Source organism: Trichosurus vulpecula, chromosome 1 (assembly GCF_011100635.1).
Source record: "Trichosurus vulpecula isolate mTriVul1 chromosome 1, mTriVul1.pri, whole genome shotgun sequence".
In the NCBI taxonomy this organism is placed as follows: Eukaryota; Metazoa; Chordata; class Mammalia; order Diprotodontia; family Phalangeridae; genus Trichosurus; species Trichosurus vulpecula.
The window spans coordinates 16,133,294-16,156,896 of record NC_050573.1 but is presented as its reverse complement, the minus strand read 5'-3'; the positions used below and the strand labels follow the sequence as shown (position 1 = coordinate 16,156,896).

At 46.3% G+C, this 23,603-nt stretch overlaps 2 protein-coding genes across 4 annotated transcripts in view; one reads left to right on the top strand and one right to left on the bottom strand.

The window, feature by feature from the left end:
• ZNRF3 (zinc and ring finger 3) overlaps positions 1–3,825 on the top strand; it is a 200,712-nt gene extending 196,887 nt beyond the window's left edge. Inside the window, exon 9 of the mRNA XM_036736325.1 lies at positions 132–3,825. Within this exon, the coding sequence (XP_036592220.1) occupies positions 132–184 (53 nt within the window). The 3' untranslated portion in view covers positions 185–3,825. The remainder of the gene's footprint in view (positions 1–131) is intronic.
• A 1,487-nt stretch (positions 3,826–5,312) lies between these two features.
• On the bottom strand, positions 5,313–8,386 carry C1H22orf31 (chromosome 1 C22orf31 homolog). 3 transcript variants are annotated; one of them, XM_036751945.1, is made up of 4 exons: positions 8,215–8,360; positions 7,845–7,992; positions 6,995–7,432; positions 5,313–5,822 (listed from the first exon to the last, which is right to left on the bottom strand). In XM_036751945.1, the coding sequence occupies exons 2-4, from the start codon at positions 7,863–7,865 to the stop codon at positions 5,385–5,387; spliced, it is 897 nt and encodes a 298-aa protein (XP_036607840.1). In that variant the 5' UTR covers positions 7,866–7,992; positions 8,215–8,360; the 3' UTR covers positions 5,313–5,384. The 3 variants fall into 3 exon arrangements, with proteins under 3 accessions (XP_036607840.1, XP_036607856.1, XP_036607849.1); XM_036751961.1 differs by lacking the exon at positions 7,845–7,992 and having other exon boundaries at positions 8,311–8,386; XM_036751954.1 differs by lacking the exon at positions 7,845–7,992 and having other exon boundaries at positions 8,215–8,341.
• Positions 8,387–23,603: the final 15,217 nt, after the last annotated feature.

Genomic DNA, 23,603 nt, shown 5'->3' with positions numbered 1-23,603 from the left:
TCTCTCTGGAGACGGAGAGTTAGTGAGGAGGGGCTCAGGGATCTCTTGGACCTTTCACCCCTTCCCCTTCCCCTCCTGTCTGGCTGAAATGTGCCCTGGCTAAGTGCTGTGGTATGTGTTCTTCCTCCCAGGCCTGGGACCTCACCCTCACCCACCACTGGACAGAAGTGGCAGAGTTATCTGAGCTCAGATGGACTTTTAGCTGGAAGCAGCACCTCGGTGGAGACTCCAAATGGTTTGACTTCCTTTCAAAAGAAAAAAGAAACAAAAAGGCATAACTTTTTTTAGCTTTTACAAACAGAAAAGTGGTAATATGGAGAGCCAGCCGTCCCCCCGTGCCCCAGAATGTGAGCCACCGATGTGGCAGCCCCAGTGCCCACCACCAGCCACAACGTCCTGAGCCCTCTCCCTCTCCAGACAAATGTTTATTCTTGTATTCTCTGAAGTGTGCACTTCGAGCTAGGACTGAGCTCTCTGCTTTTTAAAGAATATTCTATGTAAATGTAAAAAGTGTTATTTAAATATATATTTTTTAAAATCTTAAACTCACCAACTTTGCTGAAAAGAAAGCTCCCACACTACTGCATTAAAGCAAACCTTGTCTTGTAGATACTGTTGTCTCCCCCAAGGGCGTTCAGGCCTTTGATATGCTCAGGGCTCTACCTGCCTTAGAGAACTAACCAGAAACTTGAAGGTGATTGGTTGATATGGGTACAACCTGATGGATGCAATTCTGCCTTTGATGTTCTAATTCGAACCTTGAACCCTCGTGGGAGGCCAGGCCAGCCCTGGGCTCTGGAGGGACCCAAAGCGTTTCTGCAGCCACCCCTTTAGTCAGCAGAAAGTTAAGCCTGAGGCCCTCTTCATACCTGCCATGAGGACCATGGGGGCCGTCATTCTTCCTGAGACAGTGCAGCTTACTCTCCCTGCAGGCCCAGGACGGTAGCCGTGGGGCCCAGCAGTCTCCGGGAGGCCAGCTCCCATGGAGGTGATTGGCTTGGCTGCAGCCCAGAGGGAATGAGGTTTGGTTGCCTTGGATACCGTGCAAGTGTGTCGATGTGAGTTATGTTCCCCGCTAAGGAGCATGCTCCTCCTCGGAGCCGGTCCACCCAGGCAGGGGATGGCAGGATGAGGGCTAGGTGTCGGGCTGGCTCTGTAGGCACATGCAGATGTGGGTGCTGGCCAGCTTAGTGCCCCCTCCTGTCCCCTCAGCCTTGCTGGGTGCCTGTGCCTGCACATGCCATGCGCTCAGCAGCTCTTTGGAGGTACAGGAACAAAGGAACGTAAATTGCCTGGCATGCTTGTGATCCACTTGTTTCCCATGGAAGCAGCTGCTTGAAGGGCAAGGCACAGCTGGGTCTGCCCATCTAACCACCCTCCTTGTTCCCTACCAAGGAAAGCCAGGCTGTCTCGTTGGGCAGATGTGGGCGATGACCTGAGTCCCAAAGTGCTAGTGGGAGGGATTCTTTTTTTTTTTTTAAATGAAAGGGGGTGTGAAATACCCAAGCAATTAGGGGAAGATTTTTCTTCATTAGAGAATCTGTTTAAGGTATTTCCAGTCCAGAATTTGAATCTTTTTTTTTTGTTGTCAAATATATCTTTCCTCCCATCCTTCCATTTTAAAAAAAATTTTTTAAAGAAGTAATTACATTAACCCAGTGTTCACTAACCCTTCTAGTCACCTCTTTAAAAATACAATTTATTTTATTCAAATTATATTTATTGCCTTACTTTTAAAAGCATGACCTGTGCGTTCTAAGCCAGTTAGCCAAATGGGAACCAGTGAGAGAGAGTGCAAGGAGGCACGAGGAAAGAAGGGCTTCTGCCATCCCTGTGTCCAAAGGCAGTCCTAGGCCACTAAATGTCTCTTACCAAGCTAAGCGGGATGTGAGATCAGCAAATGGGTCACCAGTTGGGGAGGCAGGCTGGCAATCCGGCAAGGCAGTTAGTCTTAGCCAGTATTTGAAAGAATAAACCACGAGCTTCCAATCATCTGGATCCTTCCCCCTGCTCCCGCTTTACCTGTGGAAATCACTACATGAGCTTGGGAGGAGCCTTGGCAGCCCACCAGGACACCTGGCCACCCCACCCCAGAATGCCTGTTGGGGGAGGGGGAGAGGAAGAAGGACCACTGTTGCTGCTGGGCATGTGCCAGGAGGAGGAGGCCCAGCAGGACTGATTTCTGGGGCCCCAGCAACAGCTTAAGATGCGGAGCCTTGGGGAGTCACATCAGCTGGAGGCCTCTGCCTCTAGCAAGAGGCTACTGTCAATTGAGATGTGGGTGTGGCCTTCTGCAGTGTTTCTAAATGCCCTCTGAAGCACAGGAGAAATGCTGGGGAGGCATGGCCCTGAGGGCTCATGTCATTATAGGAGATTGACTGCTGCAGGAGATCCCAGAAGTCCTCTGTGGGTGGAGGTGGCCCTGGCCCTCTTGAAGGTGGTCCCAGCAGACTGTAAACTTTTGGCAGGTTCCACAGGCTTCCAGTACAGCCCCAGAGCCCTGTTGGGTCTCCCTCCTGAGAACCGGGGATCAGAAAGGCTCGGCTTGACACCAGGGGATTCAGTCCAGTCCAGTCCCCCACAAATCAGGCAGCCAGCCTGTGCCAAACCCTGCAAATACAAAGACTGTAACACAGGTCTCCCTGCCTTCAGGAAATACGGCATCCTTATTTACACATACGCACAGGGGTGTTCCTACAGGAAACCATTCGATTTTTTGTTTTTACTTAATAAGGGAGTAATAGCAGGAAGAAAAGATTAACTGTTTGGCAGGGTTTGGGGCTTGTGTTTTGGTTTTTGGTGTTTTTTGGCTAGCCCGTGAGGCCTCCAGAGGAGGGTGGCGTAACATGTTCCACTCTGACTTCTTATTCCATCTAAGGCTCCAAGGTGCCCGTAACCGCCCAGCAGCCTCTTTCAGGTGACTCTCTGCCATGTGATGGTTGGAGGGAAATGGAATCCAGGGGCTATCAGTTTTTCCACTGCATCTGCAGACGTCAAGATGCTCTTGCTTTGGATGTGGGCCTGCTTCCTGCGGCGGCCCCGCGGCCCTCTCTCCCTTCTGTGTGGGGGAGCCCAATGAAGAATGATTGTCTGAGTGTTGCCACCGATGAGGTGTAACCTCAGTGACACGGCTCGGGGTCTGCCCCCACTGGATCCCCAAATCCAAGTCAATATCTAAAGCCCCTTCCCTATTCGCTGCTAGACCCTGCTGAAGCTCCAGGCAGATAACATGAAAGTCATGATGATGGAGGTATTTTTAAACAGTCCTGCTTTTTCTGTTCTCTATATAACTGTCTCCATTGTGTTGGGCTAATGAGGAACTATTTTCAGTGTTCTTAAAATTCTCTCCCCGAGCACTTAAAATGTTTTGTAAGACTTTGCTGTAAAGATTTGTAAGAATACTGGTCCAAGGGCTCTTTCTCCAACATTACCATTTTTTAAAATGTTTTAAAGGCTAGAAAACAACTTGTGTATATTCTGTATATGTATAGCAACACATTTCATTTATGGAAATATGTTCTCAGAATATTTATTTACTAATATATTTATCTTAAGCTGTGTCTTATGTTGAGAGTGCGACATTATTGGAATAATCTTTGGAAATCACTAACCCAAGGCCCTGTAAATACATGATCATTGCACCCAAATTCTGCATATTCGCCGACCAAAAAACATGATTTAAGTCGTAGTCTTCTATCGTTTTGTAACAAAGTGTACAAAAGGCTGTAAAAAAAAATACAATTTTATCAAGTATGTATGAGATGTTGTCATTCTGTCCTGTGAAAATCAGCAGCGATTCTGAGGAAAGCCAAGAAGGTGTAAAGGGCTGTCCTGGGAGAACACTGTTTAATTCAGCTGTGAGAGTTTACTGGCAATTCCGCCCTTTCTCCGTGAGAAGTCGCTGTGTGACCTTCAACAAGCCCTGGGTATTTCCCCCTGTGAAATGAAGGTGGTTAATTGGTGATCTCTGCAGTCCCTTCCGGTTCTCCAGCATGAGCTGGTGTCTTATTAATGTCTTGCAGAGAGAGGTCTTGACTTGAGGTCAGCAGAGACCCATGTCGGACGTGTGCCTCTAGCACCTACTCACGTGTCATCACTTCACCTCTTGGAAACTCAGTTTCTTCGTCTGTACAACGCAAATAAAACTTGTGCTGCTAGGTCCTGGATAGTGCCAATAATGAATCTCCTGAGGTGGTCTCATGCATTCAGAGTTGGCATTTTGTCAAATATGGTCAGTCATTCCGGCCCAACAGAAACATGCTTGGAGCTGGAAGGGGGCAAGTTTGGTGTCCAACTGATCAGGACCTAGCTGTCTTCTCAGACATGGTTGAGGTTTCAATGGGATGATGCACGTAAAGCTCTTATTTACAAGGTTAGGTTATTCTATAAATGGCAGCCGTCATTGTTAGGTCCTAGGCTCCGAGGGCCTTTTAAGCTCCCCACCACGCTAAGATTCACTGGCCTTGGGGATGGCTCCTAGGGCCCCACTGACTGTAGGGCTGGGAGTCAGTGACCGTGTAAAAGCCAGCCAAAACATTGAACTCCTAGCTCAGTGGCCTAGGGAGGGAGAAGGGAAAAGATGGGTGGAGTCATTCAGACTTGCCACATTTATTTATGAATCTGCCTTATAAGCGTCATCTGTCTGACTTCTGATTAGGAATGCCCTCCTATTCTGCCCTGATGCACGGGAGGTGTTTGACCCTTACCATCTGTCTCTCCCCCCACCCACACATACACTTGGAAAGAACAAGGACAGAAGCGAGTGGCTTGGGAGAGAATCATTAATGGGATCCCAGACTTAAAAGCTGGCTGGGGTCTCCCAAATCACTTATGCAAGGATTCCTAACGTGGGAGGGGAGGTAGAGGAACTCATTTTTAGTTTGACAACTGAATTTCAGTATATTTGGTTTCCATTGTAATCTTCTGTATTATATTTTATGCCTATAAGAATGCCCTCAGAAGGGATTCATAGACTGCCAGAAGTATTCATGACCCAAAAGATGTCAAGGCCCCCTGTTGGAATTACAGGACATCCCCCCACCCCCAATCCAAGAGGAAACTGAAACCCAGAGAAGGAAAGGTCTCACCCAAGTTTCCACATCTAGTAAGTGGCAGAGACTAGAACCCTAATCTTGCCCCCTTCCTCTTTTCTTTCCCTTCCCCTACATGACCACAGGCTTCAGCCCACAGGACAGTGCCTTGTGGCACGGGTGGAAAGAGCACCCAATGAGGGAGTCTTTGATCCAACTGGCAAAAGACCAGGAAGGCACTTTCTTAGTACAAAGTGGTGTTTTGTTTTGTTTTTTTATTTTCAGACATCCAGTGTCAAATATTTAATCCTATTAATCGATGTTTCTACTCTTCCATCTATCTCCCCGAAGTCTTTACTCTACCTTCAACCACTTGGATGCTGCCGGTGGTTCACTGGCATTCCTCTCCAGTTTGGGAGCCGTGCGCTTCCCGGGCAGGATGGGATCGTTCTGGAAGCTTCCAGGGCCTGCTCCAGGGCTGGGAGTCATGGCCTGGCTGCACAGGGCTTCCCAGAGCCTTCGCTTGATGACCTTCCCCAGCTCCAGACTGTATCTCTTAGGGGTCCCCGATGTGTTCCACAGCATGGGCTCTACCACTGAGTGGTACAAGGCCGTGTATTGCTCAGCAGAGAGCCCATGGATAACAAGGGCATCCTGGGAATGTTGATTGCTTCTGTTTTCTAGAGGCAGGCCATGCATTTTCCCAGCTGTTCCCTTGATTTCCCCTGAGGGAATTGGGCTAACAGCCCCATCATTGACTGCCCCCTTTTCTTCCTTTTGACTTTCTTTGCTCTAAACAGGAAAAAAAAAGTCAGAGCTAGAAGCAGAGGAGAAATCAGTGGGTTTAATTATTCAGTCTCAGGAACCAGAAAGGTCCATTTCTTTGACTTGTCAGTAAGAGACATTTTTTAAGCCCTTTGGTATGTGCCGTGCTAGGGATACAAGGCAGAAATAGGCCTTGCCCTCAAGTAGCTTACATTCTAATGAAGAAGGACAGAAGGTGGGGAGAGGAACTAGACCTGTGACTTCCCTTATTTAAGGAGCTAAGAGATGAGGAAATTCTACCAACACTTGTTGGCAGCACCTACACAACCTAAGGGTCTGGGGAGTTAACATAAAACCCCAAGAAGGGATGGCTTGTCCAGAGCCACAGCCAGGATGTGCCGGAGAGGCAGGACAATGGAGAGACCGTATAGAAACAACTACCCACAAGAAATGCAGAAGTGGACGGGGAGAACAGGAAAGGCCTCCTGCAGAAGAAGGTGTCAGATGAATTTTACAGGAAGCCACAGATCGAAAGGGGCAGAGCTGAGGAAGGAGAGCATCCCAAGTCATGGGGGACAATCTGCAAAGGACCGGAAATAGGTGGAGTGATGCAGAAGGAACAGCAAATAGGCCAAGGTGGCTGGATAAAGGTAGGAAGGGGCCAAGTTTGGAAGAGCTCTAAACGCTCAAGGACTTTACATTTGGTCTTAGGGGACTTAGGGGTCCCTTGCCTTATAAGAGGCCCACGTTATTCCAGCTGTTTTTTTTTCTTTTTAAATAATCTTTTGGGGTAGCTAGGTGGCCGTGAGTAGAGCGCCAGCCCTGAAGTCAGGACCGCCTGAGTTCAAATCTGACCTCAAACACTTGACACACTTACTAGCTATGTGACCTTAGGCCTGCCTTCCCCCCTCCAAAAAAAAAATACTGTAAGAATATTTTGTCTGCTAATGGCTACCTCTGTGACCTCGGGCAAAGCACCTAATTTCTGGGCCTCCCTGGTATAATTCTATATGTAAAATAAGGAGTGTTAGGATATCTCCCCCTACTCAGTAGAGCGGCAGGGCATTGTGAGAACCTGATGTTACAAACATCCCCAAACACAAGTGACTATAAGGACCATCTGCCTAATTAACAACACTTATTTCATATTTATAATTGGAGTCTGGGGGGGAGGGGATATATTGGAAACTGTCCTCTACCTCACTTTTGTGTCCTGTGGGCCCCATCAGATCCAATGTGCCAGACAGCTTCCCAGAAGGGCTCTTGTTTTTGTCCTCATCCCCTAGGTCAGCCCTCACTGCCGCAGTCCCCTTGGTCTTGACCTTTGAAATCCTCCGTGCCTTCCCCTCACCACCTAACTTGGGAGGTATGGGGCAGCATTTGTCCTTCAGCTGCCTCCTGAGGACTAACTTAACCAGAGAGAAGGAGCTCGAAACTAGGGGGTTCTTGACAACTTCCCAGGAAGACGTGGGACTGCCCTTCGTAGCTACATTTGGGTTTGCACACGTTTTGGAAGTCCATATGTTGGTGAGGGTGGGTGCATCAACATAACAGTCCTGGAGCCGCTTATTAACGAGGATAGACTGCCGAAGTCCATAGGTTGGAATGCCAGTGTTCCGCCTCATATAGATAGGGTGCTAGAATTCCAAGAAAAGGGGAAAAGAAATGGGAAAAGGCCAGTTAGGCAGGCTGCAGAGAGGAGATACAAGGTCATATCACATTTTTCTAGAACTTCCTTTCCAAAGACCTCTTGAGAGCCCTCCCCAGCCTTGCACACACACACGCTCACCAGAATATTCCTACGTGAAGCAGGAGCCGTGGAGTCTTGCTTGGGCAAGGCACCTCAATGGCTATCAAATCCCACCCTATCCTACCTGAACAAGAGAGTCCTAGAACACCCCCACAAAGTAGCCATCCAGCTTCAGGGGGGACTAAAGGGCACTTCCACCCGGGGCCCAGCCAGCTAGCATGTTCTTAGAGCCCTCTACAATTCCTTAGGAGAGCAAGTGTTTTCAGAAAATTCACAAGAATTAGAAGGCTATGGCCTACCTCCCAGAGCTTTGGCTTCATGATTTTCCCCAGCCTGCTTTCAAGGACCTTACTATCTAGTTGGCGAGACTAGGGAACCAGGGACTGGGAAAGACTAGAACCCAGGTGACCTCACTCCCCAGTCAGTCACAGTGCCTTTGAACCCCACCTGCTGAAGCCAAAAAGTGCAGAGGTTAAGTGTACTTGGTGTCCATAAACACAAGGGCATAGTTGCATCACTTAGGCTAGCAGCAGTCTTCCAGGATTGGAACACAGCCCCATAGACTTGGAATTTGCTTGACTAGACTAGATCCCCAAACTAAAACTGAATTTCTAAATAATTGGACTATACTTTAAAAATTAAAAAAAAACAGAACATTGATTACCTTACCATATTTTGGTTGTCTTAAATTTTATTTTAGCTAGCTTAGGAAAAAATAGGTATGTATAGCGTTTCTTTCCCCCTTTTTTAAATATTTCTAGTCACCTGCCTTTCTCTGGCTCAGTCATGTATGGACAAATTGTTTTGTTTTGTTTTTGTCCCTTGAAAGCAGTTTGGTACTGTTACCTCTAGTATTTGTGATGTCACTTGGTTTGTGATGTGTGTATGTGTGTTACATCATCGTATTTTATAATTAAATTGGGTTGGGAGAAATTTTATTCAGTTCTGCCCCAGATGCAGAAGTTTTCTGAAAGGATGTGGGGTGGGATAGGGTTGAAAGGACCAGAGAGCAGAAGGCCTCGACCGGAATCGTGCAGCTGGGGCCACTCAAGCCACATCATCTCTTATATGAGCCTCGGTTTCCTCATCTGTGAAATGGGGGTGAGAAGCCTAGCATCACTAGCATGTTGATGGTTGTAAGGATCAGACGAGATGGCAGACTGGAAAGTGCTTTATGAACTTTGAGACATGGGAACTTGAGGAGATTGGGTGGTGGTAGCAAGTCTTAGCCTCTTGGGAGAGCTTAGATTTTTAAGTCTGACACTTGACTGGGTTTTTTTATGAATCGTTTGCATCCTGGGTGGCTGGAAGATCCAAGGGTCTATGTAGACTTGGCTCTGTCACTGGCCCATTGCTGTGTGACCTTGAGAGCAAGCCTCCTCACCTCCATTGCCCTCAGTTTGCAGGGGCTGACCTGAAGGCATCGGACTAGATCTTTAAGCATCTTCCCATTGATAACAGTCTTCAACTGAGACATCTCTGGGCCTCCCTCCGCATCTGCTTCTATAAAAGGAGAGACTAGGCGATTGCCAACGTCCCGTCCAGCCTGTTCTAAAACTCTAGATCCGCCTGGTTGAATGTACGTATCAAGAGTTTGTCATACAAGTTATTTGGGTCCACTTTGATGGGGTCACATGAAAAACCTACTCAAGCACAAGAAGCAATAAGGAACCTAGGGTGGGAAGCAGAGGACCTGAGTTCAAATCCCAACCTTGGACAAACTGTTCAACCTCTCTGGCATAAAGGGGTGGGACTAAGATGTCCCCTGAGGTCCGTCTCAGCTCTAGACCTAGTATCCTTTAGACCCTCAGTTTCTCCATCTGTAAAACAAGAGGGATGGACCAGATGGCCTTTGAGATCCCTTGCCGCATAATAATAATGATGATTATAATAGTACTGGCATTTATGTAGTATGTTAAGGTTTATGCAGCACTCTATATAGCCTTTGATCCTTCCCACTTTACAGATGAAGAAACTGAGGCTGACCGGGTGGGCAAGACCTGCACTTTATCCACTATCTCTTTCTTTATCTGGGAGATGAGAGTGATGGACCAGAGCCTGGGGGTCTATAACCTGGGGTCTGTGAACTTTTTAAAAATATGTTTTTGCTAATTACCTAGATACATACAACTCTATATATTTCTACATATGTATTTCAATATAATTCATTTCCTTCGGATTCCTTATACAATTGATGCATTTATGAGCATGATTGTGAGGGCAGAGTCCAGACCCTAAGGGATCCATGACTTGAGCAAGATCGAGGTTTTATCACTGGTCTTTAGGTAGAGATGGCCTCCTTGGCCTCTTCCAGCTCCTCAGCTCTGGGTTCAGGAAAGATGGTTCTATTGAAAAAGCCTTCTCAGAAGGGCTGCCAGGGCCATCAAGGTCCCGCTAACTGAAGGAACACCTTGGGAGCTGGGTGGCCCCAGGCTTCCCTCTCCCTGTGTATTTCTGAGGTGCCTCCATCACTCCTGGAATGTGGTTTTATTGTCTACCCCTTAGCAAATGCACTAATTAGAACTGAGTTACAGGGCTTGAAACCAGAACAAAGACTTTCCAGAGAAGCCTTACGCAAGACAAACAGTCCTTATCAGGTCTGTGTCCCGTTGGTGGTTTGGGATCTTGACAGTGTCGAGCGCCTAGGGAGGCTGACTCCTCAGAGGGGTGGAGAAACAGGAGGGATGGAAAAATGTAGTCTACTCCTGGCAGGCTCCCCTTGGAGCCCCACATGTTGTCTGTTTGAATGTTCAACAAGCTTTGTCGGTGGAGTGGATCGCAAGCTTGCGGGCAGACAGCGACGGGGCCCAAAGTGGATCAGCCCGGGGGATGGGGGAGCCGGCAATCCCGAGAACAAGGGGACCCATTCAGCAGCGGTCACCCAGCCCCACCCCGGGGAGGTCTGGGAGGAGGGTTTGCCACCGTCTGGAGCTGGGGAAGGCCCAGCTCCCTTTCAAAGCCAGATAATCCTGGATGGCGAGCACTGGGGAGCTATTCAGTTACCTGCGCATCACTGCCTGTCTATTTATAAGTATCCCATTGGGCCCCCAGGCTGACCAGAGGCCAGAAGGTCTTGTCTGGGGAAGCTTGAGGCAGAAGAGCCAGCAGGAAGCTCACTCTTGGTGCCACCTACTCTTACTGTTTTCTTTCTGGAAGCTCCTTTTCCCTCATCTTTCCAGAGTTTCATAATAGCACTAGGTAGCATTTACAAAGTGCTTTCAGGGTCACAAATATTGTCTCGTGTGATCCTCACAACAACTTGGAGGGCCTGGTGCTGTTATTATCCTAATTCTGTGCATAAGGAGACAGGCAGTCAGGTGTAGTGACTTGCCCAGAGTCACACAGCTAGTAAGTGCCTGAGGCAGGATTTGAACCCGGGTTTTTCTGGCTCCGAAGCCAGCCCCACTTTATCCACTTTGGACCCCCTAGAGGTTTCCTTCTCCCTTCATCTACCATTGTACCACCCCCACAAAGCCTCTCCTAGATAGACTGAGGTCCATCTCTAAACTTCACTTCCCTGCCTCAGTTTCCTCCTCTGAATTTTGAGGGGGAAAGGTTAAATTAGTTGATCTCTAAGAGTTGTTAGAGAGGGGAGAGGCTTAGGGCACCACATTACCCTGGCTTGTGTGTGTGTGTGTGTTCACATAAAGGCAGCCAGCAGAGAGGGCACTGGCCCTGGAGTCAGACCCAAATTCAAATTCAGCCCCAGTCAATCAATAAGCATTTATTATGTGCCTACTGTGTACCTAGACACTGTGCTAAGCGCTGGATGTTTACTAGTTGTGTGACTCCAGGCAAGTGACTTCATCGTTGTCTGCCTCAGCTTCCCCATCTGTAAAATGCAAATAAAAATAACAGCCCCTCCCTCCTAGGGTTGTTGTAAGGACCAAATGAGGTAACACTGATGAAGCACCTTCTAAACCTTTAAGTGCCTATTACACAGAAGTCTGGTCTCCCGCACAAGATTTTACGTTCTTGAGGAGAGGGACTATGCCTGATGTTTCCGTAGTGACCCCTACGGTGCCTTGTCCATAATAGGCTCACGATTTCAGGTAATTCTTTGCACTGGATAGAACAATGCCAGCATTTATAGAAAGCTTTAAGGACTGCGAAGCATGTTACAAATATTAGACTGTTTTTCTCCTCACAACAACCCCAGGAGGTAGGGGCTACTATTACGCCCATTTTACAGATGAGAAAACTGAGGCTGACTTGCCCAGGGTCACAGAGCTAGGAAATGTCTGAAGCCAGATTTGAACTCGGGTCTTCTTGACTTTAGCCCCGGGCTCCATCCACGGCACCACCAACAGCCCAGCAAAAGCTCCAGGTTTCAGAAGCAGAAAGATTAATTGTTGTTGTCACATCTGACTCTCCATGGCCTTATTTGGGGTTTTCTTGGCAGAGATACTGGAGCGGTTTGCCATTTCCTTCTCCTCCTTATTTCAGATTTGAGGAAACTGAGGCAAACAGGCTAAAGGGACATGTCCAGGGTCACACAGCTAGTAAGCGTCTAAGGCTAGATTTGAACTTGAGAAGACGAGCTTCCCTAACTCCAGGGCCGGAGTTCTGTGCACTACAACGCCACCTAGCTGTTCAGAAAGCTTAGGCTGGGAAAATAATAATGGGTGGAGTACTTTATTTTTTGTCGTCGTGTTTCTTGTAGAGTGCCTTCAAGTTCACAAAGGACTCCCCATGTCACAACCCTGAAAGGTCACTTGCTATTCCTGTTTTACAGATGAAGACACTGGGGTTCAGAGAGTTGATGTGATGTACTCATCACCATCACCAAACTAGGAAGTGTCAGAGCTGGGCTTGTCCCGTCTCCAAGCCCAACGCTTTCCCTGCTAAATCACCCAGCCTCCAAGTGCCAACGTTGACTCCTCAGGAGCTTGAAAAGTTTCTGAAGAACTCCACCATCTTTGCAGATGAAGAAACCTACAAAGAGTATGCCTAGCACCAGCTGTGGGCCAAGTTCTGTGCCAGGTAGGAGCTGTGGGCGAAATGGGGCTGGATCCAGAGAAGCCTGGGAAGCCTTCTATGAACTGATGTACATGGAGAAAAGATAACGCCTTCTGACATCTATAAATCATGTAAAACAACTTGGGAAGAATTAAGAAGTCTGACCAATGCAGTCACCATTCAGGACTCCAGAAACCTGAGGACATGGCAGAGAGCTGGGAGCTGGGGGCTGGGGCCGTAGAAATGGAAGTGCCCCTTCATAAAGGACACATGTAGGATTTGGTTTTTTGCTTGATTATACTTCTTACGAGGGAGGAATTTCATTGGGGTAGGAGAGTGGGTGGTTGGTGAAAGTGGTGCCAAAGTTTAACATCCATCTAAAAGCTGTATGTAATTGACATTTATATTTTCTTTTTCTTATTTGTCCCCAGCCCTTTGCACAGTGCCTGGCACATAGTGGGCACTTAATAAATGTTTATTATGTTACAAACAGATACTTTTGTTACTATTGTGTTAAATTTAACATCTGCTATGTACGTAACTAAAGTTGATAGTTTCATACACGATCCTCTTTGTATCTTTATATACTGAAGTATTCGTGGTTGACATTTGTTAATTTATGTATGTATGAAATCTACAAATATATACATCATACATACGTTGCATACAGTGTCCCTTCTCTCTGAGCATACATAAGCTAATTGGAGAAAGATGAGACAGTAGACCAGTTACAATTAAGGGTCTTTGAAAATCAAGAGTGGCACCCTCTCACTCCAATCCGTCCTGTGCCCGTCCCAACAAACAGTATTAATAACAGTAATCTAGCGCTTTAAAGTTTGCAAAACACTTCACTTTAAAAACACCATCTCATCTGATCCTCGCGAACCTAGGATGTTGGTGTGATCATTGCCCCCACTTTTATAGATGAGGAAACTGAGGCTAAGTGACCTGCCCAGGGTCACACAGCTAGTCCATATCTGAGGCTGAATTTGAACTTGTGCCTCATGACTTCAAGTCTGGCGTTCTTGCGCCACCTAGTGGCCTGCTACAAGAAAACTGGCCACCAGTAAGTATATGAATGATTTAAATGATGGTGTTGGTTTGTGTCTGAAGCTTTTTCTGGCTCTAAGGCCAGTTACACATTGTCACCCCCTTTAGACTGTGAGCTCCTTGAGGGGCTGTCTTTTGTCTGTCTTTGTCTCCTCGGCACTTAGCAAGGTGCCTGGCATACAGCAGGCACTTAATTTTTACTGACTAATTGGTAGGTACTACTGAAAGTATTATAATCCTTATTTTACAGGTTATCAAACTGAAATTTAGGTTCGGAGATTTGCCTGGTCACACAGCACCCAAGGCAGGATTTGAATCCAGATCTCTTCTGATTCCACTTCCAGGGTGAGTTTCATTCTCTGCCTCTTAACAATATAAAGGTGTTGAAGGATGTCATAAGGGAAAGGGGTGAGGAGATTGTTGCAGTGAGATAGAACCAGCCTACACCTTTTCTCTGAATGTGGCTGATTCTGTGTCTGTGTGTCTGTCCTGTAGGAGACAAATGTCCCCTCTGGGATGGAGATCCCAGAACCAAAACTGATTGGAGGGTCACAAGGTCAAGAGCCTATGTTCGCCCCTGCCCCACCAAAAAAAGAAATAGGTTGATTGTGGCCCCAGGTGGGACATTCTGGGAGATGGTTTTGCAGGGTCAGTCAGAGGACTTACGTTCTGGTCCCAGCTCTGGCCCTGATTCACCTTGACCTTGACCTGGATGGAGTCTCCCATCACTTCTGGCTCTAAACCTTAGGTATCTCTGGAGCACCTGGATTCTCCCCATTCCTGGGGAAGTGAATCCTTTCATCCTTGGCGCTCCAGCCCAGTTCATTGGCGATTAAAGGCAGACTACCCTGCTTGGCTCACCAGCTCTACTGCTGGCCCCAGCGTCTGTCCCAGCCAGCCCACCAGATCAGCCGCCAGCTTCTGCGGACATGGCCCTCCTCACCCTGCTTCCTGTTTCTGGCTCTGGACACAACGATCATATCAGATCTAGAAAGGATGCAGTCATTGACTGCCCTCTATATAGATCATGGTGGCACTGTATCTGGGATTCCCCAGACCAAAACTCCCTGGCTGCCACTCCCCTACCCATTAGAATGTGAGCAGGGACCATCCCTCTTTGTCTGTCTCTTAGCACAGTGCTTAAATGCGTATTCGTTCATAAAAGAATAGAGATGGGGGAAAGAAGAGGAATCAATTAATTAATAAACATTTTTAAAGTGCCTACTATGTGCCAGGCACTGGAGATATGAAAAGATGCAAATGAAAATCCCTACCTTCAAAAAGCTTCTAAACAAATGGAAGAAACAACATAAAAACAAATACATAGAAAGCAAGCTACATCCAGGGTAAACATTCCCAGGTCCTTGCATTGATCGTCACAGGACAGGGACTCCAGGCTTTTCACCAGCCCATTGCCAGCCCTCCTTCGGGCTCTGTCCAGTTTATCTGAGTCCTTCCTAAATCACAGTGCCCAGGACTGCCTCCAGTGCTCTGAAGCCAGTGGTCTGGCCAGGGCAGAGGACTCCCACCTTCTTATTCCTGGATATTTGGACTCTTTCTTATTGCCAGCCTCTTGTTGCAAAAAACTCTGCCCTTGGGGCCAGGGAACAGACCGTTCAGAGGATGGGGTGCCCATAGGAAGCTCAGAGTCTAGTAAAGAGATGAGACATGTACCGTGAGGAGTGAAAGGATGAGGGTGAGGATGAGAGAAGTCTTCCCAGAGGAGACAGCAGCATTAGAGCTGGGCTTTAAAGGAGTGAATCAATGCAAAAACAGTCACTACCATTTATAGAACACCTTAAGGTTTGCAAATAATGACCGGCAACACCTTGAGGTAGGTTCTGTCATCATCCCTCTGAGGCAGAGATTAGATGACTTGACCAGGGCATTTATTAAGTGTTTACTTAGGTCACAGACCTGGGCTAAGCAATGAAGATACCGGGACCTATGGCCTGCCCTCCCAAAGCTTCCATTTTAGTGAGGGAGACAGCACATGTAGAAGGATTCACCTGTGTGTTCCAGGGCAAGGCCCAGGGGTCTATAGGGTTCGGCAGCAAAGTGGGTGGTTGTAACAACAGTGCCGCTAGGAACTGTTGTGGAGGTGTAAGGCCAATAACACCAGCACACAGGAGGGCTGCTAGCACAGGTTCTTTGATCTGCTTTTCTAAGGAAAGCAACTTTAAAGGGTTTACAGTCTTACTTTAATTAAACATACATATATCATTCACTTAGTTCACGGGAAAAAGTCAGCACTCTGAACTTCAGGGAAAACACAAACAAATTACAAACAGAGAAAATATAAACAGATCAACAGACAAGTTTCTGTCTAACCAAAGCTACACATACATAGTTGCCAGAGAGAGAGAGAGAGAGAGAAGCACCAAAATCTGGGTTTTTCAAAGCTGGGGGCTCCTTAATGGCTACCCAGAGTCTCGTCTGGTCAAATCACAGGACACTCTTCCAGTGAGTGAGCCCCAAACAAGATGCTAACCTTAGAGTATATATACACTTCTTCAGGGTCAGAGGGCTTCTCGCCTCTCGTGACCTAATTAGCAAAAGGGTGTGGGCCTTCCTACAGACAAAGGCAAGACTCAATCAAAGGTGCTTGATTGCCTTAGTGCTGAGAAGCACTCCAAAACAAAAGGCAACAAAAAGTCCCACTTTGCTTGCCTATACAGTGGTAATGCATCATCTTCAGTGACATATCTACCAATAAAATAATATCTGTTTAAGGAAGGGTGGCCATCCAGTCACCAAGAGAGAGGATATTTTAGGCACAGAAGAGTGTGAGCAAGGGCTTGAAGTGGGAAAGCTCACAATGTGTTTTGGGGATGACATAGTCAGGTTTTGCTGAAGCCTAGTCCTAAGGAGTAAGATCAGATTTGGAGAAGAACGGAAGTTCCTTGAGGGGCTGTCTTTATGGCCCCAGCCTACTGCCTGGTCCAGAACAAGCACTATGTAAATGTTTGTCCAGTTGAATAATGGAGGAAAGGCAGGCTGGTGCCAGATTGTAGAGGGCTTTTGACCTTAGTCAAAGGCAGTACGAATTTTGTTGTGAAAGCAAGAGGAAAACGGGGGAAATGTTTGAGCCAGGGAACGTGACCGGATCTGTGAGAGGAGGCTCGGCTGGGCACAAGCGGGAATGATGGATTGGAATGGGGAGCTAGCCAATACTGGAATTACATGGTGGAGGTGGGGCGGGGGTGGGGGAGACTTCCCATAACTTCAATATCTTCTAGCTTTCCATGCCTGGCCCCTGAGTAAGCCCCAGTAGACAACCAGGCAGGCGCTTTCTGGATCTCTCCCAGCCCTTGTATGGCCAGAGCTCCCCAAACCGCAAGGCTCGGGTTGCCTCCGGCAGATGAAAGCTGCTGTTTTTCCCTTGGGCTCAGGGATGGAAGACCTCAGCCCCAGACTTAGCGTAGTCACCATTTCTCACTCTTTCCATGGAATAAAGCTCTGAAAAGCATCCACGTGGGAGCCGCTGAAATGGATCTCCCAGGAGGCTGACCCTGTCGGGGACCAAGCAGCTGAAGAAAAGACCTTGGGCAGCTAAGCGCCGTGACCTAGACCGTCTCTACTGTATTTTTAGCCGTGTATGCAATGTTTCCATCACCTGTGCAGGCTTTTAATCTTCGAGAGGCCTTAGCGGGATGGAGGGGCAGGGAGTGGGGGGAGAAGAAGAGGATGAGCTTAGTCACACATGGATGAACCTGAGACCTGTTCTTTCTTACCGAGTGTAGGGGAAAAGCTGGCCTTCCCAAGGAATAGTCAGATTGAGATGAGGATTTGCCAAGCGCTCAATTTGTTTACACATGCTAACTGAATTGATAAATGGTGTTTTCAGGCCTGCTTAACAAACGTTCTGCCCCTCTCTGTCTCTCTGTCTGTCTCTGACTCTCTACCCCTAACCCATGATTTCACTGGCATAGAGAGCTCCCTCTAGGAAAGCAGGTCGGCCACTCTTCTGCACTTCATGATCTGATAGTTTCCTGGAGCACCTATAGGTTAAGTGACTTGCCCAGGGTCACACAGCTAGTAAGTGTCTGAGGTCAAATTTGAACTCGGGTCCTCCTGACTTCAGGGCCAGCATTCTATCCATCACATCACCTAGCTGCCCTTTCTATGAGTCATATACTCTGTTTCCAAATGACATAAATTTCTAAGGAATTCGTAACTGTGTATTGGGAGAGGATGACCATGCTAGGGATAGGACAGATGCATTTTCCAATCAATTAAAATCCCAGCTCTTACATTTACTGTCTCTGTGACCTTGGACAAGTCATATAACTTTCCTGGGTCTCAGTTTTCTTCTTCTGTAAAATGAGGGGGTTGGCCAAGAGATAAATGGCCAAAGGATATGAACAGGCAGTTCTCCAAGGTAGACATCCAGGCTTAGCAATAGACAAACCTAAAGTACCCCACATCACAGTTAGAAAAATGCAAGCAAAAACCTGGAGGTTTCATCTCAGCCCTGTCCAGTTGACAAAGATAACAGCAAAAGAAAAAGCAAGAATTGCTGGAGAGGCTACGACGACACAGATGCATCAACGCAGTACTGATGGCAGGAACTGGCCCCGCCATGCTGGAAAAGCAATTTGGAACTGTGGCCTCAAACATCACCAACCTGTGCACAGCCTTCAACCCAGTGACAGTATTAGTAGGCTTATAACCAAAGAAATCAAAGAAAGAGGAAGAGGGCCCATATGTACAAGAAATATTTATAGCAGAGCTTTTTGTTGCAGCGAAGAACTAGAAACTAAGGAGATTCCCATCAGTTGAGGAATGGGTCTGGAGTTAGGAAGACCTGAGTTCAAATTTGACTTCAGACACATGCTAGCTATGTGACCCTGGGCAAGTCACTTAACCCTATTTGCCTCAGTTTCCTCAGCTGTAAAATGGGGATAATAATAGCACCTTTATCTGAGGGTCATTTTGAGGATGAAATGAGGTAATAATTATAAAGCTCTTAGCACAGTGCCTGACACATAGTAAGTATGATATAAATGTTATTATCTGTTATTGTAAGAATGAATTTTTGTAATTATAATTGTATTTATTATAATTTTATTTGCATTGTAATTATCCTATTTTTGTTGTATTTATTGTAACTAATGTTATTGTAAATATTGTAAGAATTGATATTACTGGAGGAAATGATGAAAGGGCAGCATCTCTTTGTTGTAAGCGAAAACTGGAAACTGAAAGCTTCTCCTATCCTGGAGAATGGGTGAACAAACGGTGGTGCGTGAGTAGAGTAGATGCTTCCTCATTTAGCCATGAGAAAGGGCAACATGGGCCATGTGAACTGATGCAGAGCAAACAGCAGAACCAGGAAAGCAATTTCCACGATGACGACACGATAGCAAAGAACAGCTTGGAAAGGCTTTAGAACTCTGGTCAATGCAAAGATAAATCATGAGCCCAAGAGAATAAAGATGAAACAGGGCACTCACCTCCTGACAGAGAAATGATGAACTTAAAATGCCAGAGACACATGTTTTTGGCCTCAATGTGGAACTTTGTTTTCCTGGACTAGGCAGCTATGTCTTGGGGGTTTTGTTGTTGTTGCATAAAATTTGTTCAGTGAAGGAAATAGAGGTGGGAAGGATAGATTAATTTTTAAAATGCTTGTTAATTGCAAAAACAAAAACAAAAGCCCAACAAGAACAAAAAAGAAAACAGCAATGAAAAATACAGTTTCAGAGAAACCTGGGAAGACTTGTCTGAACTGATGTAGAGTGAAGTGAGCAGAACCAGGAAAATAACTTACAAAGTGGTAACATTATAGAGAAAAACAACTTAAGTGATGGACTAAGAGTCTAGAATGAAACAGATATTTTTGGACATGGGCCAATGGAAGAATGTACTTACTTATTGCAAGGATTTATTTTTCACTTTTTTTGAAGAGGATAAGCTGTAGGAGGCAGGGGGGAAAGCTGCTCATGGTGTTAATTCATCCCCAAAAGAAGAAAAATGTAAGAAGTTCACTGAAACATCTTTTAAGATGCACAGAAAGAAATTCAAAGGGAACCACAAACAGGACAGCTTTGAAAGTAGTATGTTGAATTTATTATATATACTTTTTTAAAGCCCAAAATATCCATAACAACATTTTTGTGATTTAAAAAAAAGGAAAAAAGCGGGGCAGCTAGGTGGCTCAGTGAGTAGAGCACCGGCCCTGGAGTCAGGAGGACCTGAGTTCAAATCCGGCCTCAGATACTTGACACATGTACTAGCTGTGTGACCTTGGGCAAGTCACTTAACCCCAATTGCCCTGCCAAAAAGCAAAAAAAAAAAAAAAAAAAGGAAAAAAGTAGGTGTCCATTGATTGAGAAACATTAAATAAAGTATGGTTTATAAATGCAAATGGAATATTTTTATATCATCACATATTGTGATAAATGAAGAAATAAGAGAAACATACAAAGATTTGTATAAAATGATACAGAATGAAGAAAGGAGAACGATATAAACAATGACTTCAAATGAATGAAAATGGCAATACAAGAAAACCATAATAATGGGGTTTTTTTGTGGTTCAGTCATGTCTGACCTTTTATGACCCCATTTGAAGTTTTCTACCAGAGTGATTGGTTTGCCACTTCCTTCTCCAGATCAGTTTACAGATGAGGAAACTAGGGCAAACAAGGTTAAGTGACTTTCCCAAGGTCACACAACTAATAAGTATCTGAGGCCAGATTTCAACTGAGGAGGATGTCTTCCTGACTCCAGGCCTGGTGCCCTATGTATTATGGTGCCCCCAGCTGCCCTAGGATTGTAGATCTGGAGTCCAAAGGAACTCTTAGAGACCACCTAACTCACTAGTGTCAAACTCAGGTAGAAATGAGGGCCACTAAGTGGTACATAAGGATCCCTGCAGGTTACATATTGAACTAAGAAAACCACATATTCACATTATCTATGTTCTATTGCATTTTAATTTATTTTGTTTATTTACAGTTTAATCTGGTTTGGGCTGCAGTCTGGAGGGTTGCAGTCCTCATTTTCTGACCTCTGATCGAAACCAAACAGATGGGGAAACTGAGGCCAAGAGAAGAGAAACAAGAAGACCAGGCTCAAAGAGTACATGGAGAGTCATGTGGAAACAGGAAAGATAAAAAGGGACAAGGTTGTGAGGGGCTTTAAAAGACTGAGGATTTCTCTTTGGTTCCTGAGCCACTGTCATTTATTAACCAGGGAGGTGAGATCAGTTTGACAGCTATGAATGGGGTATGGGCTGGAGAAGGAAGAGACCCTCCCCCCAATCAGGCTATTGCAATACTTCAAGTTTTCAGAGATGAAGGCTTGCCCCACAGCGGTGCCCAGAGCTCGGGAAGGAGTCCAGGGCTAAGTAAACGGATCTCAAAATCATGCCCAGAAATGATTGTTGAACCCGTGGGAGCTGATGGGATCACCAGCTGACATCTGAGGGATAAGAGGAGAGGCACCATAGGGAGAGAAAGGGGGTACGCCCACAGTTAACTGAACCCAGAGGAAGATCAGGCACATGATGTGAGGAGTGGGCAGACAGGTAGGGGAGAAAGAACCATCGGTGTCAGGAAAACCTAAAGAGAAGAGGAAGATCAGTGGTGTTGGAGGCTGCGGATGAGAACTGAGAGAAGGCCATTTATTAGATCTGTCAATGAAGAAATCATTGCTGACTTTGGGGAGGAGACACACAGGATGAGAGCTGACTGGAATGGTGAGATCGAGTGAGGGCTATAGGTACATCTGCATGTGTATATACACTGATACGCACACATATTCTATACATATACACATACATATATATATATATATATATATATACACACACACACACATACACACACACACACACACACACATATATACACACACACACACACAGTCATTTTTTGAGTCATGGCTGACTCTCTGTGACCCCATTTAGGGTTTTCTCAGCAAAGATGCTGGAGTGGTTTATGCCATTTCCTTCTCCAGCATATTTTACAGATGAGAAAACCGAGGCAAACAGGGTTAAGTGACTTGCCCAGGGTCACACAGCTAGAAAGTATCTGAGTCCAGATTTGAACACTGGTTTTCCTGGCTCCAGACCCAAGCTCTGTCCAGTTCACCAGCCGCCACCGTAGACAGCAGAGAAGCAGCCAGGACACAAGGAGAGCCTGAAGATAAGTGATAGAATGGGGATGATGGAGGGAGCAGTCTGCTGGAGAGGATGGGATGGGATGGGATTGCTCGTGCAGTGAGAGGGGTTTGCTTTGGCAAGGATGGAGAGTGGGAAAAGACACCCATGTGATGGGAGAAGAGGGAGCTCTCGGAGAGTGACACCAGGTTTTCCAATAAAACATGAAACAAGGTTTTCAAGTAAGAAAGAAGCAAGAGGGAGATGTTTGTAGGAAGTCTGGAGGAAGGATAAAAAGATTTGGAAAAGCCACTGCTGGGAGGGGGATGGGAAATTAAATAGAGAAGGGTAGAAGGATTGCCTTGTGGCAGTGAGGACCCAATGAGTATTTATCGTGAATTTGTAGTGGATCCACAGTTAACATGGTTTACTAGCTTTCTCCCTGCTCTGTTGAGCAGCAGGTGAGTCAGAGGGAAGGCAGCAGGTGGGGGGAGTAATACAAGATTATGGTTTGGCAAGATATGCTCATCAAGAGGACAAAGAGACAGTGTAGAGTTGAATTAGATCATACAAGATCCATATGAGGAAGGGAGATAGCTAGTGTGGGTGGATGGTTCTAGGGTAGCCAATGTGGGATGGATGGATGGATGGTGGAGTAAAGAACCCAGTGGAAGGAATGAAGATAAAGGTGAGCATGCGGAACAAAGTTAGGAGTTGCAAGGCTGGGAGAGGGGTGGAATCATAAGATTGTGATCTGATCAGAGAATTTCCAAGTTAATAAGTAGGATGTTTGTGGTTGATGACAAGCTCAAGGGTGCAGCCAGCTAGCACTGTGTAATTGAGGCAGAGGACATTGGAGGTGAAGGGGTTTGAGGGAGTTTCCATATGTATGTTGAGAAGTCCCCTAGCATGAAGGTAGGAGAGAAGGATTGTGAGCCAGGTACTTAATGAGTTCTCATCGAGGAAGAAAGGCATGTCCTGAGAGATGATAATAGCTGTCATTTATCCTCCATTCTCAGAGAGGACAGTGGCATCAGGGAGGCGATGCCATGACATGCAAGTGAATTGGATTTAAGTGAGGCAGGGCTGTGCAAAGTTACCAGCCTCACTCTGTCCTCCAGAGCCATCTGGGTCCAGTGGCCAGATAGAGATCAAGACCACTGGAGATGGCCCAAGATGTAATGGGGGACCTTGACCTTTGCAAGCTCAGGTCTTTTGCAGGTCTCTATTTGTCTGAGGCAATACACATTCAGTGATTAAGGCTAGGTAAGCTCAAAATAGCTACTTGAATTGACTCAGTGATAAATTTGGAGTGAGGCCAGCTAGGTGGCAGCCATAGTACATAGAGCACTGGGCTTGGAACCAAGAAGACTCATCTTCCTGAGTTCAAAGCTGGCCTCAGGCACTTGCTAGCTGTGTGACCCTGGGCAAGTCATTTAACCCTGTTTACCTCAGTTTCCTCATCTGTAAAACTAGCTGGAGAAGGAAATGACAGCACCACTCCAATATCTTTGCCAAGAAAACCCCAAATGGGGTCACGCAAAGAGTCAGACATGACTGAAAAACTATTGAACCAAAACTTTGGATTGAATGAATTTCAAATGAGGAGAGATTACCAAGTGATGGTGACAGGCGGAGCATCTGAATATGGACTGGGTCTGTGATTTCACTGGTCGTTTACTAATATGCATTTATTAAGTGGTTATTATGTGCTAGCCACTGTGCTAAACCCAGAGATATAAAAAGAGGCAAATGGCAGTATCCCTAGAATTAAGAGAGGCTGGGGGAAGCAAACTTCCCCACCATGGTTGATTGGCTCCTCTGCATCAAAGGGAGATGCCTAGATTATTAAGTGACTTGCCCAGGGTCACACAGCCAGAGTGTAAGAGTTGGTGTAGAAATGAAACCATCTCTACCCTGAAGTTGTTCATTGATTCTGGGA